The following is an 18,681-nucleotide window of genomic DNA, read 5'->3' on the forward strand; positions in this document are numbered from 1 at the left end:
CCTCCCTTTTCATAGACAAGGATAAGGTGTACGCAATTATTGAAGTGTGAAAAGATAAGATTATTTTTCTCTTCCAAATGTGTGTGTGTTATTTGTCATGGACACACACTGCTGTTTCTGCTCAGAGCACAGCAGCAGTGAAGGCAGATGTTAGCTTTTTAGTCGGAGCAGAAGGGCGACACAATGTACTGTGCATAACTAATGTCCTTAGCGTCTTTGCTCCGTTTTTTCCACTCTTATGATCACCCGGGTAATTAGGACGGTTGTGAAAGTGAACCAGACATCAGTGTGGAAAAGGTCCAGTTTCAGGGGCGCACTATACACTGCTCTTTTCTTTTCCCGCCGAATTCAATTAAATTAAAAACACAGAATAATCCACCAACATGAATCGCTGTCGTCTTGTTCTTTTGTGTGCTTTTCACTCCCTGCTCACAAGTCTCCATCTGAGAAGTATGAGCTCGGGGAGCAGAACGCAGTTTGTATTCAGCCTGTGTGACAGCCGGCAAAGCAGCAATCTTGTCTGCCAGAAGACAATGATTCCACTCAGCTGCCATGTTTTGCACAATAATGTGCTCTACGACATCAGTTCTGAAATCTGTCATCCTGCTGAGAAACTTTAAGTCTGTGAGGGAGTCAAAGAGATCTGTCAAGGATATTTGATTTTTAAAGCATCCTTTATGACTCCTAGAATGTTCTGGTACTTTCCTCTGTCTACAAAGGTTTTATTTTGACATATGATTCCTCAGCTCATTTCTGAAAATCATTTATTGATTTTACATTCACAGAACTTCATCCTCTCACTGTGGCGTCAAAGAATAATCTATTTGCTCCTGGGAAGACTTTTTATGGGTAATGAAACAGGCTTAAATGAATTTTGATTCCTATATATGCCCTTGAAATACACTCAAGACCATCAGCAACAAGAATGGCCATTTTTATATTGTTTTTTTTACTATTATTGCCTGGAACTGCAGCCAAAGAAGACTCAGGGATAAACACCATGCGGCTGAAACAGGCTTTTGTTCATTCTTCCTGCCAGAGATTTATTATAATGTACACACTCACAGATTGATCCCCCTTCCCAGTGCCCCACTGGCCCACACTCACATTACTTCAGCCCCAACTGGACCTGAGCACAGTTACCTCTTCTAAAAACCTCCCCCCGTCATAAAGACTCATGCAAGGCTTTGGTCTTGGAATCAGCAGAGGTGGAAAAAGTACACGACTGTTGTACTCAAGTAAAGTACAGTTACTCAAGTTAAAATTTACTCAAGTAAAAGTAAAAGTATTTCAGGCGAAGTTTACTTTGTTTGTACTAAGTAGCTACTGAGGAGTTGCACATTATATCATCTTTCCTTATTGGCCAAAACAGCAAGCGATTAAATCTCCAACCAGGCTGTTCAGATAAAGTCACACATGTATAATAAAGTAAAACACACCGCAAAATAGACAGTGTTAATTCACATAGAGTTGGATTTAACACTTTCAAATTGTCTATAATAGTTAAACTACACTTTTGAAAGTGTTAAATATTTCCCAATATGACAAAGCTGCAGCAACCCTTACAAGGGAGTCAACCTCACAGCAAGGCAACTGATGAAGAACATGCATATATCTTTACGGAGCTTCTAAAGTGACAGGCTGGAACTCTTACCTCCAATTTCCACATATACAGCGACTTCGCCGCCATCCGCCGACGAATCATGGGGAATCAGTGCAGTTCCACGAACATGGAACGATAGTGATGGATAACAATAATGTGAATTTAAGAGGGGTCTGACTGCGGACCGTACATGACCACCCTTCTCGCAGACTATTTATGTGAGACAGCATCTCTGTCAGAACAGAAATACAAGCTAAAACTTAAGAAATAATTTAGAACTGTAATATTTTTTCTTGAGCTTATTTAGACGTGAACTTGAAAAGATATTTCTAGTCTGTATCAGAACTTCATACAAAACATAAGGGGCTGATAACATGGCAGATAGTTAATTTGTTGTTTTGTTGTATATTATGAGATCGTAACAAATTTAAATATGTGGCATGTGGTGTTACAGGGATGAATTAACATTAGTTTTGATCTGTTGCAATCATGATTTTGATAAATGGAGGAGTTAAAGCAAAGTTTTATTTCAGCCTCAAAACAAGAGTGGGGGGTTAAAGAGATCAGCTGTCCTTCTTGAACCGTGTGGAGTTCTGACATCTTATATTTTCATTATAAATCTAATGCGAGACACCAGGCCTCAATCAGTGTATCAAAGGGGGCGTGCAGCAGCAGATTTTTCCCTCTCCCTTAATCCATGGAGTTTGTAAGAAGACTCTCACACTACTTCACCCATAACACGAGGAGAGTGGTTTTTATCTGTAAATGATCTCAAAAGATAGTTGTATATGGATGAAAACACTGGACAGATGTATTCGATAAATTAAGGTGAGACACCTGCCCTGGTGTAGTCTCTGTCTGAAATCTGTCCACACAGCTGAGAGCGGAGAGGATATTCTCTTTATCTCAGCCCAAACTTTAAGCAACTGCTGTTACAGCTAGCATGTTGAAGATGCTGCTGCTGGGTAGAAACTGTTAACAGGCATGCAGGGGATTTTTAAATTAAAAGTGTAGCTTTAAGGTGAGGATATAGATTGATGTTTTGACTTTCTATCGATAGGATTGGATAATTAATAAACCAATCGATGTATTGATATTAGGGCTGTCAAAGTTAAAACGTCAATATCACGTTAACTCAGATTACTTTTAACACCACTAACTTTTTTGTTGCATGATTAACCCATGTGCGTTCTGTGTGACCCTTGACCCATCCTGTAGTGTGCCAGATCAGGAAGTGGCACCGCCATAATGCAGTGCAAGCCAGCAGAAATGGATAGAAGGACAGAGACTTTTGAATAGCAGGTTGAGCTTTGAGGTCATGCCAGATAAGACTGAAGTTATTTCTCTTACTGTCAGCATGAACTGAGTTACTAGGAGTTCGTAGAGTCTTAAATAGCCTGTACCACTCGCTGGCCAAGCACACCGCTAATGCAGAGAGCCGCCCCTTAGTCATACTGGATTGTTTACAATGGAGATGCTCAGACAACACTGCAAGCAGGGATGGACTCGCTATCTGGCACACCGGGCATTTCCCAGTGAGCTGACTCACTTTTAGGCCAGCGTGATTTATTCATTTATTTATACCTGCTATGAACCGGCACTACAGCTGCGCTGACCCTTTATATTGACTGTTGACTGTTAACTGGTCTGATCACATCTCCTAAAGGCCTGTTTACCCCCTCCCCCATCCTCACTCAGCTCCTGCTTGAAAGTGAAAGTATTCGAAGAAAATGAAACTTACTAAAATGATTGATTGGAACTGTAAATAAACCCTAAATTAAAAAACAAAACAAAACAAAACAAAAAAAAAAAACGGTCAATCAAGATGCCGCAAAAGTGTCAAAGACTCTGCTGTTCCTATAAGAGATGGTCTGATGCATGGTGCACAGCTACATCATGAGGAGGAGGAGGAGGAGACAGAGCAGCAGAGGCTGGTGTGTGACAGTGGTAGTGGGGGGTAGAGTACACAGTTACAGTAGTCAAGTAAAAGTGCTGTTACTTAGCAACAATAATTACTCAAGTAGAAGTAAAAGTACTCATAAAAATAAGTACTTGAGTAAGAGTAAATAAGTACCTTATTAAAAAAACTACTCAGGTAGTGAATAACTTCATGAGTAATTTTATTTTGTGCAATTTATTTTTATTTATTTATTTTTATTTAACCTTTATTTAACCAGGATTTATTCCCATTGAGATACAAAAATCTTTTACCTTTATTAAAACGTATTGCATTACAACATATTATTCAGGGGTCACTCCTCCGTTTACTCTGTGGTGCTGAGGATTTTACCTCACGCTGCTGTGAGAACTCAGCTGAGTGTAAAAAAAATACTTAATGAAACTAAATTATAGACAAGTAAAAGTAGTGACCAGTGCATGCCCAATGTAATGCAGTAGAAGTAAAAAGTACTCTGCTCAATAACTACTCTCAGAAATAGGATTTTTTTTAAAAAACCTACTCGAGTAGCATACATGTAATGGAGTAAATGTAACGCGTTAATATACCCACCTCTGGTGACAGGGGAGCAGAGGTGCAGACAGGTGAGCCTGAGAGTGAAGAAGCTCTGTAGAGTATCATAAGCTAAAAAGCATTATTAGACTGTGGGTCCCCTTTATTTATGAAGAGAAAAATGTTTGAGAATAAATCTGTAGCTCTTCTGTGATCTGAAGAATGAAAAGATGGTTGAGTCCTCTCAGTACACCTTAAAAGTTCTCCACTGAGACTTCTTTTACTTTGTGTGTTGATGAGTTTTGAAAAGCTGCTTCAAATGTGTGTTTATTGACATAATTCTAGTAAATCTACTGGACTGATGACAGTAATTTCTTACTGTCAGCATTTATTTTACATTTGGACATTTTTTAGTTTGAAAATAAAAAGATGATAAATAATAGCAGACTTTTTTCAGTAATTACTTGCTTGTTCTCGTGAGTAGGGCAGGTGTGTCCACCTTACTCACCTCTGACCACATCAGGACAGTGAAACACCATTAGATGTGTCTGTGTCTTACTGCTGAGCTCTCAGTGGAGACTTGACTTCTCCCAGTGATCTGTAGTGTAATTCTCTAACTGTATTTAGTCTCTTTTTTTGTAACATCCTGTTGTGAGTCCTCCTGGTGTAAAGTCTAAAGTTAGACTCTACATTGTGGTATAATTCAGTAATGTTACATTAAAGTCAGTATCTCAATCTGTTGTGGCTTGTTGGGCTTGAGTTTACCATGTTATGCTCTCAGCAGATTTTTCGAGTGTTCAGTATCTTTGAGCTTAGTGTAGAGAATTTTCTGGACATTATCTGTTTTGTTTGGGGTTGTTAAAATGAACCAACATTTGCATAAAGAAAGCATTTTTGTCCACTTGTGTTGATAAGGGTATTTAAATCTTGAGAAACAGTCCTGTAAGGTACATTTAGAACAGACAAAAAAGTGTGATTAATTTGCGATTAATCTCGAGTTTACTACTAGTCAAAAGTTGAAAACCTGACCTGCAAAACTTGACTAGAACATGTTACATGAAGCCAAGAAAAAAAGTCTGCTAACAAGTAACAAACTTGTCCTCCATGAAAACACTCTATGTGCAGCAAATGTATCTCATGTAGTTCCATTAGCTGTGAAAACTATGTAGATAATGTAGCTAAAGCTAAGCTCACAAAGCAGCTTTGTAGCTATGTTAGCTTTAGCTATGTTTGCAAAAGTTCACGTTGCTAAAGCTAACTTAGCTACATTAACTTATGAAGTAACGTTTATTCCATACCTAGCTTATCTATGTTAGCTTTAGCTTTGGCTAAAGTGAGCCAGTGTTTGTGTATCTGCTTCTAAAACGGATCTCTAAATAATTTGATTCCAGATTAGACCTCTGTCCTTTTTCTCTGTTTTATCCATGAAATGTTGCTTAGTCTATAATGTTTGCAATAGGGCAGGGAAATTAAATGAAAATTAGATCAAATCACAATATGGCCTGATGCAATTTTCAAATTACAGAAGGTGCAAGAGTACTTTAACCTGAAATTTGTGTCAAAATACCAGTTTAAAACTTGTTTATGCAACAGATATTTTATGCATTACATATTTAATCATTTATTTATCCGTTTATTTGTCAGAGACAATACATAAGCATTGCTGCATTTAATTACAGTGCAACTGATGCAATGTATAAAAGACATCTAGCCATGGCATACAGTATCCTACAATCATTCAAGAGCCTTTTTTGAGAAGTCTAAAAAAAATCCTACTTTCTTCATTTTTGTACTTTTTTTCTTATTAAATATGCAGCAGTTCATGTCAAATTCGCAATACGAGTCAAAATTATCACAATTAGATTTTTTTTATGGCTCAGCCCTTGTTTAATGTAATATTGTGTTGTTGTAGTATAGAATGATTGATGACTTGTGTTTGTTGGAAAATACATAACATGAGGCACTTAAGACATAATCGCATGACAATTCACAATTGCAATATTAGGGGAAAAAATGCTATTTATTATCTTCCCAAATAGTTCATCCCTAGTTTGCAATGTGGTTATCTCATGAATGTAACTTCCAGTCTTTGTTTATGAATAAAGTTGTTTCTTTTTTTTTTTTTATCTGAAACTGGAAATATGTTGTACTGGCAAGTTAAGGCACTGCTGTTCACATGAAGAGTTTTTGAGAGGGGCCATCAGAGATGTGCGGTCTGCAGCCAGACTGCCCTGGTAAATTAACTTATCACATAGTTAGATATAGATATGGCCCTCTAACTAGCACATCCACCTGTGCCATGTTCTTGACATGGAGCACAGCCATGGGAGCGGCCCTGAGCCTGTGACTAGAGATCACAAGATCATGGGAGGACGAGTTCATGCAGGACTAGTATGTAAACAACAGTTCACTTTTCCTTGACTTCAATGTTGTTGTCCATGATTTTTTGCTTTTGCCATTGATGAACAAATTAGGACGTTTAAAGCCTTTTATTTTCTAGACAGAATGTGTGGTTTCGTACAAAATTCTTAAGTTTTCCACCTCAAAAACAATCTTTTCCTTGTCCATGGAGTCATGTGACCCCTGTGACCCTCCGACCCACTGTTGACCTGTGGCTTGCGCATCAGGATAAGATGTAATGTTGATATAGTGATGAGATTTACAGTCAGGAGTGTGTGAACTGTGTTGAATTTTGAAATTGACTGGATGCTTTGAACGCTGTCGTTCCCGTTTGGATCTTCTCTTTGGGGATTGACGTGTTTCAGCAGTGGCCTCCAATGAAAACAGACCTAGCATGTATCTCATGTTGTTGCTCTTCAGAGTTAGACCAGAGCACCAGAGATTGTTTAGCGAGGGAGGGATTTGCTCTCGAGTGTGCAGATTACTGTGCAAGTGGAGTATGTGGAATTTGAGGGTCATGTTTCAACTGATTATCAAGAGGAATACATACATTGATTATACATCATGTCCCCGTTGTGCACCTGTGCATTCCTGTGAGCAACCATGCTGAAGCACACATCTTCCATCAGTGCCAAGGCTAAGGAAGAACGCTGTGCTTGAGTGCAGTACAGAGCACTCACACTAGTCAAACAAACTGAAACTTTGGGGTCTAGCAGGCTTGGGCATGGTTCAGTTTGGCAAGTGCGAATCTGCTCTTACATACAGTTTGCAAAGATCATACTTAGCAATAAACAAACCATCTGGTTTTGTCCACATGGGTCACAGAAATCAATGAAATTCCTCACATGAGCTTTAAATACAGGATAAGCACCATGATGTGGAGCTATTTGAATGGTTGTTTAATTATTCATGTCATTTTTTGGATGAGAAATACCACACAATCTTTGATTCCAGGCTCTTGAATTTGATATTTCTCTCCTGTTAGCTAATTTTGAACATTGTAAACGGAATACCTTTGAGATTTTGACAGTTTTTCAGATAAAGGAAGTCGTTCTTAAATGTCGCCTTAGTTGCAGTGTAATTCTGCGATGCTTTTTTGATAATTTTTGACATTTGTATAATCATCAAAGAAAAATCAGATTACTCAGTTATATGCAACAACACCTCAGTTGCATCCATCTTTTGATGCTTAATTATATCAAGCACAGAAATTCTCCAAGAGACACATGACAATGTTCTAAGAAAACGGACCTCATATACTCAAAGCCATGCATCCTGTGCACAACCATCCATGTCTAAACCAAGCAGACGGGTCAGGCAAAAATCCATTATAATGGCTTCACAATGTCATTGGAGATGTAACCCAGACTAAGTCAGAGCTGGTAAAAAATACATGCAGAGAGCTGTACAGGTGCCACTGACACAAGCATTAGTGCCTTTAAAGAAGTCCTCTGCACTGTAATAGATGGACTGAGCTTTAGCTTTGCATTACAGTCAAGACTTGAGCTTTTCAGCCAATGTTCTCCATGATTGAAATTCTCAGTCAGCCATCAATCTGCATTATAGACTGGTTTCCCCTTGTCTGGTGGGGGCTAACTGAAACAGATTGAGACAGCTCTTGCTCACTGCATCACTAATGGCTGCCAATGAAAGACATCTCTGTGCAGTTGACCCGTGTGTGGAACAGGATCACGTCGCAGCTCAGAGCGATGGGGAGAACACAGCTCAATATAAGGAGTCTCTTCGGCATCAGTCACCAGTCAACAGCATCCTCATCCTATTGACGAAACGTTGCCCAGAAATAGAATCTAATCACGGGGTTTGGACGGGCCCCTAGTTCTCCTAATGGTTTACCATTAGCTGACTGGAACAAAGCCCAAAGTATAGAGAAATATAACAATATATATCCCAAGGGGGCTGCATTGCATGACAATAATGGGTTCACAATTATTGCTATGGCACCTGCATCTGTGCTTATATTAAACAGCAGAGTCCAGTGATGAAGAGAGTGTGTTTGGTTTGAATCTTTGGCATTATTCTCTGTCTAACAACTGTCCATTAACCTGTAAAAAGGGTGCAGAAAACAGAAAATGTCGGGGAATATGCATTCAGCTGTGTTGAATGGATAACAGGAGAGCTGCAAACAATTTCCATGCCACTTTGCAGGCAGGACACAACAGAGTCATTACCTGCAGGGGCATAATTGACAGTGAACACAGGCTATCCTTTTAATTGATTACCTAGCCTCCTGTTAATGGAAAATGCAAAGGCTCATTGTATCTTCCATAAAGCTCATGTCTGGAGCATTAACACACAAAAAGGAGCAGGGGCACACCTAATAATGTTTCTGCACTTCTCCCCAGGGTGCTCCAACACCTGAGGATCCCTCAAGCTGATTTAATCCGAGGCATAATTACCTACAAGATGATGGTCCTTGCAAGAATAAGGCACAGTGGTGATCAAAAACCACAAAGGGACCACGAGCCTCTCCAGTAATATTACTTCATTAAGAGTACGCCCTGTTTTTTTTTTCATCCAGGCTGATGGGTATGCGGGGTACGAGCCCCCTCTCCCCAACTCGTCCAGGATTCAGCCTCCAGCTCCTCCTCTGATGCATCGTTTGCATCAGTACTTGGGAACACTTGTCCGCGCGCTGCTGCTGCACCTCCCTACAGTGCATTCACGGACTCCACTTTGCCAGGTGACGGCAGACACGCGCTGAAGAGTAAATAAAAATGATATGTTTTTAACACGCCTGAGGTGAGGAATTAACGGAGAATGGAGACGCGCCTCGGTCACTTCCTTTTGGCCGTTTTCTCGGAGTGGATTTGGCTCTTCACCCTAACTTCCATCCAGGGCGGAACGAAAGCGGAGGTGAGGTGCATTCCCTCGTGCCAGCTGCCGCTTATCAACGCGTTTCCCCGGGAACTCTCAGCGCTGGATTTGGCTGATTTTGACGAGACACCAGTTGAGGAGTTAGTTGGATTTATCGAGGGGTCACCGGAAGCCAAATCCACATTTGAAGGAGGCGAAAAAAAGCGCAACGTTGAGGAATTTACCGCGAGGGAAGAAAGTTCGTCTAAAGTGCAGCGACGGCTGGGGGGAAATAATACGAAGGACGCCTTGAACGGTCAGCAAAAACTTTCCCAGCAGGAAGTTAAATCTCTAAGTGTGGCTGTCCCATCACCCACTGACGCCCAAAAATCAGAGAATAACAGCTTTATCGCTGAAAATGGGGCGCAGCAGGTTGATTTAACGGGGGAAGAGGATGCAGACGTGCCCAGTTGGAGACGAACACGCGGCGCGAGGAGCGCAGAGGCATGGTCCGGATTCAGACCCGAGGAGGGCGGGGAGGATGCTTCGTTTGCGGACCAGGAGGAGGTTCAGCTCACAAGTTCTACATTCGCACTGACTGGGGACACGGCGCATAACCAGGCCATGGTGCACTGGTCCGGACAGAACAGCAGTGTAAGTAGTTCATGTGCAGCAGATTTACGCACGGACCTGATTCCGCCTGTTTTGACGCAGCGTGGTCAGTGCTTACAATTGGCCTCCACTGTGTCAACTCAGCCGTTTAAAACATGTTATGACTGGGAATGATGGAGTAAATGAGGCGAGGCAGAGATTAATGTGAGACTGCTGAGAGGTTGCGGAGTTTTAGGGAATCAGTCCTGCCTTGCCCCCTTCTCTCTCTCTCTCTCTTCCTCTCTCTATACCTTTTCCTCTGACTCACTCTTATTAGAAACGCACAGACACCTACTACTATTAGACACTGATTAATTGACTTGAAAGAAAACAAATTTTAACACAAGTTTAATGCTCTGGTTGAATTTGAAATAAATGATTGCCCTCACTTTCACATACATCCTCTCACTTTAAGGTAAATTGGGCTGTTTTTTAATTTCATTTTTCATTTTTTTAGGGTTGAAATCACTTATTTTGGCAGTCGGCTACAGGCTCATATTTCATCCATAAATGTGATCAATGAACCTTTTCATGCACCTTATCTTCTTGCTGGAGCCTCATCCACCCTGCTCATAAATAGAGAGATGGTTGCGGCTAAACCAAAGGTTAAACATACATCTCAGTGTTAAAGTAAACATGTTTATCTGTGTCTAAGAGGGTAAAATCAAGAGTAACAATGCAGAAAATTCTGATTTAGAAATCTTATTAGCAATAGTTTAATTGAATCTGCATGTTATTTTAAAAATGTGACTTGTAGAAAGAGTAAATAGCCTAAAGAAGAGCAAAATGGAGCAGAAAATAGCCTAATAGTAATGGCATGAATTTATTAATAGAGATAAACAGTCCAACTTTCAAAGCAACCACAAATGTGTTTTAACCCTGTGCTCATCGAGGTTGCTTTCCTAATATCAAGGGAACTGGCATTCACCAGTTTGGGAACATCCACTTCTTTTATTCCTGCGGTTTGGAACATCCAGCCACCAGCAGCTGGGGATGTGAGTGAATGGGAAAGCTCCAGAAACAACAGGGGGTCTGCAATGTAAGCGGGTCAAAGCCACTTACATTTGTACAAGCAGGAGGACTTTGAAATAGGCTCTTAAAGATGAGCCGAGCCCTGTGGAGTTCATCTAAAACCACACTGGTATGCTGTCTCTTTCGTGTTTTGATCACGAGTCAAGCAGCGGAATCTGAATAATTTCTAGCCCTTAAATAGACTTTTCAGTAAGAACGGGGAAATGTCTAGCTTGCTAAGAATTTAAGCATGAATTCAATTTTTTAACATCTCGGTGAATATAAACTCACTCTGGCCATATTGCTGAGATGAGAGACTGCTGATTTGGATGCCAGATTTATTAGTAGGATCACATTATGACACAGGGTCGAGGCTTGATCTGGAGAACCAGAGATCCGAGGTTCCTTGGATAGCACATCTCTTTTGGCCTCGGGCTAAGTAAAAGTATTTATTCCTTATTTGCCTTTCATTGAGTTTCACAAAGTTATCCCTCTTTTAGGTGAAGCACACACAGGCTGTGAGGCAGTTTAACACATTTGGGTTCATTATACAGATACGTATAATTGTGTGTCATCAGCATAATGACTATGGAAATTGACATAATTAAGACATTATCTCTGGCCAGCATATAGATTATGAAGTGCATGGGACTGGGGCAGCTTTTCAGCTTAATAAATGAAAATGGAAATTTGTCTGACACACAAGCTTCCAAAATTGCATTAATTTTCTCACAGTTCAGTTAAAATGACACAAATTTAAAACATATCAGCAAGACCAACCCATTACCACTGTGAGCTAACGATGCTGCGGTAAATAAAACTAATGCATCACTTCTATCCAGAGGAACTAGAAATGAATTTGAATGTTTTTAAGCAAATCAGTTTAAATTGCAAGTTTTAAACAAATGGAAATAGAAAGTGGCAAAAAAAACCTCCAGAATGCTTTTGTCACTCTCGGCTGTCTTGGAGAGAATTTGGGGCATTTTGGGTAAAAACATTGTTCCACTCTTTAGTCTGTACATTAAAATGAAGCTGCTACTAAGACAGATAGCAGGGGCCTAGCCTATTTTTTTCAGTTTGAACACAAACATAAATGAATTGGCTCAGAACAAACTGGATTTGTGACCATGTTTAACCATGTCATTATTCCTATGCATACATACTTACATACCACTATGTATGCATCGTTAGTGCAATGTAACATACATAGATACACTTATGTATGTTATCCATGTGCAATAATACACACACAAACATGTCTGTAAATGCAAATCTTCTGCAGCAGAGCTATGTGCAGATAAAAAGGCTAGGGGCAAATGTGCAATATCCTCAAACACATTAATAATCATGCACAATACTTCAGCACTTCACCATTTTAGCACTTTAACAACTTATTCACTTTAACTGCAAAGTTCACTTTATTCCTGGCCAGTCTTCATTGTCATATCTCCACCTTCTGTATTGTTCTATGCTGGCCTTTCAATATTAATGTATTGTTTATGTTGTTTGTCAGATTATACCTGTATTTCTTATTTTCGTTATGTACATGCTTGATGCCAAATTTTAAGATAATACTTTTATGTATACCGTCAACCTGCTGGGGATTACAGATAGAAATTAGCCTGTGGCTACAATCGGGCACATTTACACGTCCATGTTCATTAATGTTCACTTAAGTATGCACACTATGATAAATAAAGGGATAAATAGATAAATAAATGGAAGTAAAATATTTCAGTATTAAGTAGCTTTAGTGGCTCTTTTCTAGTTTCTATTAGTCATATCATGCTAAAGTTAATTATGAGTGGACAAAAGTATCAGTACATCTACATGTAAGTATCTGGACTTATGTAATAGAATCATTAAATGACAATACTGACCACTGAATTAGAAGCATAATGAAATCTTAACAGGTTTCCCTGCCAATTTGGATCATGCCACCACTTCATAACTCGTTAAGGTGGAACTTATGAAATGCATGAAGGAAGCCTGAATGAAACTTTGCTGGCATAAGCAGAAGTTGATACTGGGAAAAAGCAAAGAAAATTGGCAGAAGAATGAGCTCATTTCAGACAGCAGTGAAAAGAAGTCAATAGAAGAAGCATTAAGAAGCTGAAAGTGGAACCAAATTGCCATCAATAGTTGCATCATGCATTTATTTAATCTCTTTAGGGGTATTTATATTCTTTAGTTAATTAGATATTCTGTGGTGCATCGTTATATGATTGTCTTACAATATCTCAAATACCAAGGAACTGCTGTTTCCTAATAGCGTTGCTGTTGGCCTCTTATCGTATTGTGTTGTGCCATATATTGAATCTTAATGATTAAGGTTGCTCTCACGCTAGACCTGATTAGTCTGCTTCAAAAGAACTCTGGTTCGTTTCCCTGGATAGTCTTGTTTGTTTGGATTGACGTGACTGGTCGGCATAAAAACGGGGGTATCGGTTCGCTTCCAAACAAACCCTGGTTCAGTTTATTTGAGGTGTGAAAGTAAGGCACAGCAACTTTTGGACCAAAGGCAGGAAGTGGCAGTGAAATATGTATGCAATTTAACAGTCTTAAATAAATGTGTGTACCTTGCTTGGCGTCTGTGTAACTGTTGCAGCATGTCATTGTCTCATGTTGGCTCGCCTTCTTCGGTGCTGAAGACGAACATGCTGAACAGCTTGCTGCCTTGCTTACAACAACACCAGAGCAAAAGCAGAAAGCCTAAGACAGCATACATTTGCTGTTTTTTTTTTTTTTATTATTATTTTTGTGGTAAAACAGACTCCATCGGAAGGAGATGGATGTCCAGTTTCATCTTCTTCTATGACTTCTTTGTCGGGCTGATAGCAGTACTATAGAACTGCTTGACGTTATCTGGATGAGTTGGTTCATTTGACCAAGTGCAATGTGAAAGCGAATCAAACCACATGAGGGTGCAACAATATTGCAATTTCAGCTCCTGGATCAAACAGAGTCCCCTGGACTGTCAGGTGTGAAAAAGACATAAAACTGCTTAAGTAATTTACTGAAATAAAAAACCCAATCAGGCATGATGATCAGATGGTTATAGCACTGTCACCTCCCAGCAACTAAGCCTGGGTTTTGTTGCATGTCAGCCCCTGTGACTGACAGGCGATCTGTCCCTGCCAGTCACCAATGCCATTTTTATCAGTTCAGCTCCCCAAGACCCTCAAAGAATGGAAAAATAAAAATAATTTAGAAAACGAAGAATAAGAGTGACTTTGACCTGTGAGAGTGTGAAGTTTCAGACATAGCAATACTTTTAAAATCATGTTGTAAAGCACCATAATCCAAAAAGTGCCATACTTCAGATGTTCACTCATATTTATAACCAAAACAAATAGGACCTCGCCATAAAAATACTGATCATAAGACGATATCCTTGTGTACAATGTACACTAAGCAGATTACAGTAGGTCTTTCATGGACATGACTGTTGATTTAGCACTGGTCCAGTGAGTAATATGCCCTTTAGCTGTCCAGGTTGGGGTGTCACAGACATTGAGAACATGCAAAAGTCTATTAGACTTGTATTTTTGCTGCTGCTGTGGCATCAAAACAGATCATCTCTATTACATGCACAAGCAAATCATGGTCTTAAATCTTTTTGTCTTTAAGTGCCATCATCATCATCAGGATTTTTGGAATGTCTTTTTAAAGTAACACAACAAACCTTGTTGTCCAGTTTCGCCCTTACTCTTAATGGCACTGCGTCTAGTCTCATCGACTTACAGCTTAACATGAGCATGCTCTCTCTCTCTCTCTTTGCGTAGGTGTAGGCCAGATGGTCAACAAGGAAACGTCCAGATTTTACAGCTGGCGTACTTTTATTAGAAATCTATTTAAAGGAGCAATCCATTTGTCTTTCACAGGTTCAATATGTTTGTTTAACTTCTTAACTTCAATGATTCAGTTCTAACTACTCCCTAAAGGGAGATTTGAAATTTATTTATCGACCGGTCACACGTCATTGAGTAACTTTTACTTTGATTGATAGTGACTTTCACATACACAGGATACAAATATAACATGGATGAAATGGACATACGGTGCATATAAAAAGTATTCACCCCCTTAAATGTTTTAACCTTTTATTGATTTTATAAATCAATCATTGTCAATATAATCAGACTTTTTGGCAGAAAAATAAATAAAAACTCTTTAATGTCAAAGTGAAAGCAGATTTCTACACAGTATTGTTAAATAAATAAAATATGTAATGTTAAAAAAGTGACTGCATAAGAATTCAAATTCAAAATCAAATCAGTATTTCGCAGATGCACCTTTGGCTGCAATCACAGCACTGCGTCTGTGTGGATAGGTCTCAGTCAGGTTTGCACATCTGGACACTTCAATTTTACCCCATTCTTCTCTGCAAAACTGGGGGTGTGAACAGCCCTTTTCAAATCCAGCCACAAATTCTCTATTGCATTGAGGTCCGGGCTTTGACTCCTTTGGGTGATTGTCCTGCTGGGAAATAAATCTTCTCCCTCACTGTAGTTCTCTTTCAGACTTAGATTGTCCTTTACAAACCTTCCAGAGCCGGCTGCTGAGAAGCATCCCCACAGCATGATGCTGCCACCACTGTGCTTCACAGTGGGGATGGTGTGTTTGTGGTGTGCCAAACATAGTGTCTTGTCTGATGACCAAAAAAGCATCATTTTGGTTTCATCAGACCAAAGAGCTTTGTTTGTGAAGGCAGATTTACACATGTGCCAGGTTCCTACCCTTTCTTGATGATGGATTTAACTGAACTGTGGGGATGTTCTGTGCCTTGAATTTTTTTGTATCATCATCCCTTGATTTATGTTTTACATTAACCTTTGCTCTGAGTTGCGTGGAGTGTTCTTTTGCCTACATGGTGTAATGGTAGCCAGGAATACTGATTAATCAGTGACAGGATCTTCAAGTCACAGGTGTCTTTATACTACAATCACTTGGGACATATTAACCACACTCAGGTGATCCCCATTTCACTTATGGTGAGACTACTGGCAACAGTTGGCTGGACCTCTGTTGAATAAGGTCAGTCACTTTAAAGGAGGTATAAATTTATGCAATCAGTTATTTTACCTTGCATATTTTTGCTTATTTGACATTACTTTGTGGAAATATTTTACACACACACACCATTGGGTCCTATTAACCCTAAGGTGGATACACTGGCCACCAATAATGATAAGAGAAAAGATGTTTTCAGGGGTTGTGAATGCTTACAGTGTTCGTATAGAGAATATCTTCAGTGGCTTGTTAGCGTGACTCAGTTTGCGTGGGAAAGTGCGGCTCTGTTTTGACACTTCAGGCTGTGTCCTCACATGAGGATTTTGTCATACACGAAACAAGTTGTCAGGCTGCCCACACTTCTCAAAAAATTTAGACAAGTGTTAGTAAACAATATTGTTGAGCCTGCTAAAATATTTTTTACTTCTGATATTTTGCCTGCTTGGGCAATCAGCTTGTGAGGTGTTTCATGTGAGCTGTGTGATTTTCAGTTTTCCTGTCCTGTTTCAGAGGCTGAGAAATTTTTCCTTAGCATTTATCTGATTGTTACAGCTGCAGTTTCATTAAGCTTTTCAATCTGAAAGAAAACCAGGAAAATGCAGAGAAAATCTATTGCAATTTCACATTGATTTACGAGGTTGTTGTCTGTCATTGTCACAGTTTGTGCCTCCTACTCATAAGACTTAAAAGGGCTCAGGGGTAATTAACAGTCTCTGAAAAGATAATTAACCTCTTGGTTCAAGGATCTGATTGTAATGATAGAAGTAGTAAACATATGTTAAAAGTAATTAAAGTTGCCATATTTCTGAGAGGATTAAGTGAGGTGTTTCACAGAACTCTTAATGAACATTTGATAATGCATTCTTCAATGCTTTTCCTAAAGGAATGCATATAGATTCATAAATTCTCTGAACTTGTGTGGCAGAGGATGTTAACTGTAGATTTGCTGAGGCTCTATGAGCCAGAGCCAAGGAGAGACAAGCTGGAATATGAGGGCTACAACATCCGGTGGTATTTAGAGTGCAGCAAATGATTCATTTGGTTAGGTTGGCATTGTAATTGTCCCTATGCATTGAAATTTGAAGTGGGGTTTGAAGAGCTAAGTAGGAATTTGCATCCTTATCTGTACTTACAGAGCATTCAGAAAGTAGACCCCTATACTGTAGTCAATTTTGTTATGCTACAGCTTGTTGCTCCAGTCGGAAATATTCTTTTTATTCTCTTTAATTCCCTCTGTGTATACCGTATGTTTTTTTTTAATTTAAGCTTTATTTATCCAGGTAGTCCCTTAAGATCTCTTTTTTTTCTGAGGGAGACCTGGCAAAGACAGCATGCCAATCTCAGGTTCCTCACATTTCTCTTGATCTTTGCTGAGATGTTTGTACACTTTGATTGAAGTCCATATAGGAGTCCAGAGCAAAACACATGAAAGCCTGCTTGGCTTTCTCATGGAGTTTTTTTTCAAACTACAAGTGGGTTTTCATGTGTTTTGCACCGAGAAGAAGCTTCTGTCTAGCCACCCTGCCATAAAGCCCAGATTGCTGCAGAACTGGCTGGGCCCTTTAAAAACCCAGTGAATGGACCCTCCGTGGTTGTGGTTTATTATCAGTGTATGTGTGTTGGACCAGTAAAAAACATCATTGAGTGCTAGTGTCCTGACTAACAGTAACCTCATTTTGGAGCTGAAAGTGTGTCACGCTGCTGTGTGGTTCTGATGTTCAGGTTACTAATCCGCACCACTATAAGCCCTTTTCAACGTCATGTCCTCCATTTTTGCCACATTTTTTTCAGCTTTGCATATTTTTGCACCTTTTGACCTATTTTCACAACTTTTTAACCCCTTCTCACAACTTTAGGCTCACATATTTCCCGCTGTTTTGCCACTTTTTGCACATTTTGCCTCTGTAACCCATTGTTGCCACTTTTCACACATTTTTTCCACCTTTTCCTTGTTTTGACACCTTTTGACCAATTTTTGCCTCTTTTTAACAGCTCTTCGCTATCTTTTTGCACATATTTGACCCTTTTGGCCTCTTTTAATTAATTTGCCACTGTTATCTCATTTTTGTATATTTGAACCCATTTTGCCACTCTATAACCACTTTTTTAAATCACATTTTCTGCCAATCTTTGCTACTTTTATTCCATTTTTGGCCATTTATCCCTTTTTTGCCACTTTTTTTCAGTTATTTATTCTCCCCTTAAAGTTATTTCAGTTCTTTCTTCATTATTCTCTGGCATCCTCATGGCTAATCTATGCATGCTTTAGTCAATGTGTCCATTCACATGGTAATGTCTGTTGTAAACATTACCAAAAAAAGGTACATCTGTTTTAAAAAAGGTGTTTACATTTTCAAAAAGGCTATGTTTCAGTACAGCATATAAAAATATGTTTATTTTTTATGTCTGAAATAATAGTGGTTTAATATTCAGGTTAAAAATAAAAACATAGTGACTGCCACAGATTAACTTTATAATGGACCGTGATCTTCTCTGTCTCCATGGGCCCCCCATTTGGCTGGGTCTTCCCTTTTTCCCCACATATGGGCGGCCTTGGTGATGGTTCTCCTTCTGGAACTTTGTCCCATCTCCACACAGGATCTCTGGAGCTCAGTCAGAGTGACCATCAGGTTCTTGGTCACCCCCTATTACAGAGGCCCTTCTCCTCTGATTGCTCAGGTTGGCCGGGCAACCAACTGTTGGAAAAATCCTGTTTGTGCCAGACTTCTTTCATTTGCGA

General features: G+C 39.5%; 1 protein-coding gene across 1 annotated transcript in view; it reads left to right on the forward strand.

Annotated features, from left to right (window-relative positions):
* The first annotated feature begins 9,173 nt into the window (after positions 1-9,173).
* The window catches only part of LOC121511084 (VPS10 domain-containing receptor SorCS1-like), a 115,130-nt gene continuing 105,622 nt past the window's right edge, over positions 9,174-18,681 (forward strand). The window contains exon 1 of the mRNA XM_041789615.1: positions 9,174-9,920. Within this exon, the coding sequence (XP_041645549.1) occupies positions 9,231-9,920 (690 nt within the window). The 5' untranslated portion in view covers positions 9,174-9,230. The remainder of the gene's footprint in view (positions 9,921-18,681) is intronic.

The sequence above is a fragment of the Cheilinus undulatus genome, linkage group 6 (genome assembly GCF_018320785.1).
Source record: "Cheilinus undulatus linkage group 6, ASM1832078v1, whole genome shotgun sequence".
NCBI lineage: Eukaryota > Metazoa > Chordata > Actinopteri > Labriformes > Labridae > Cheilinus > Cheilinus undulatus.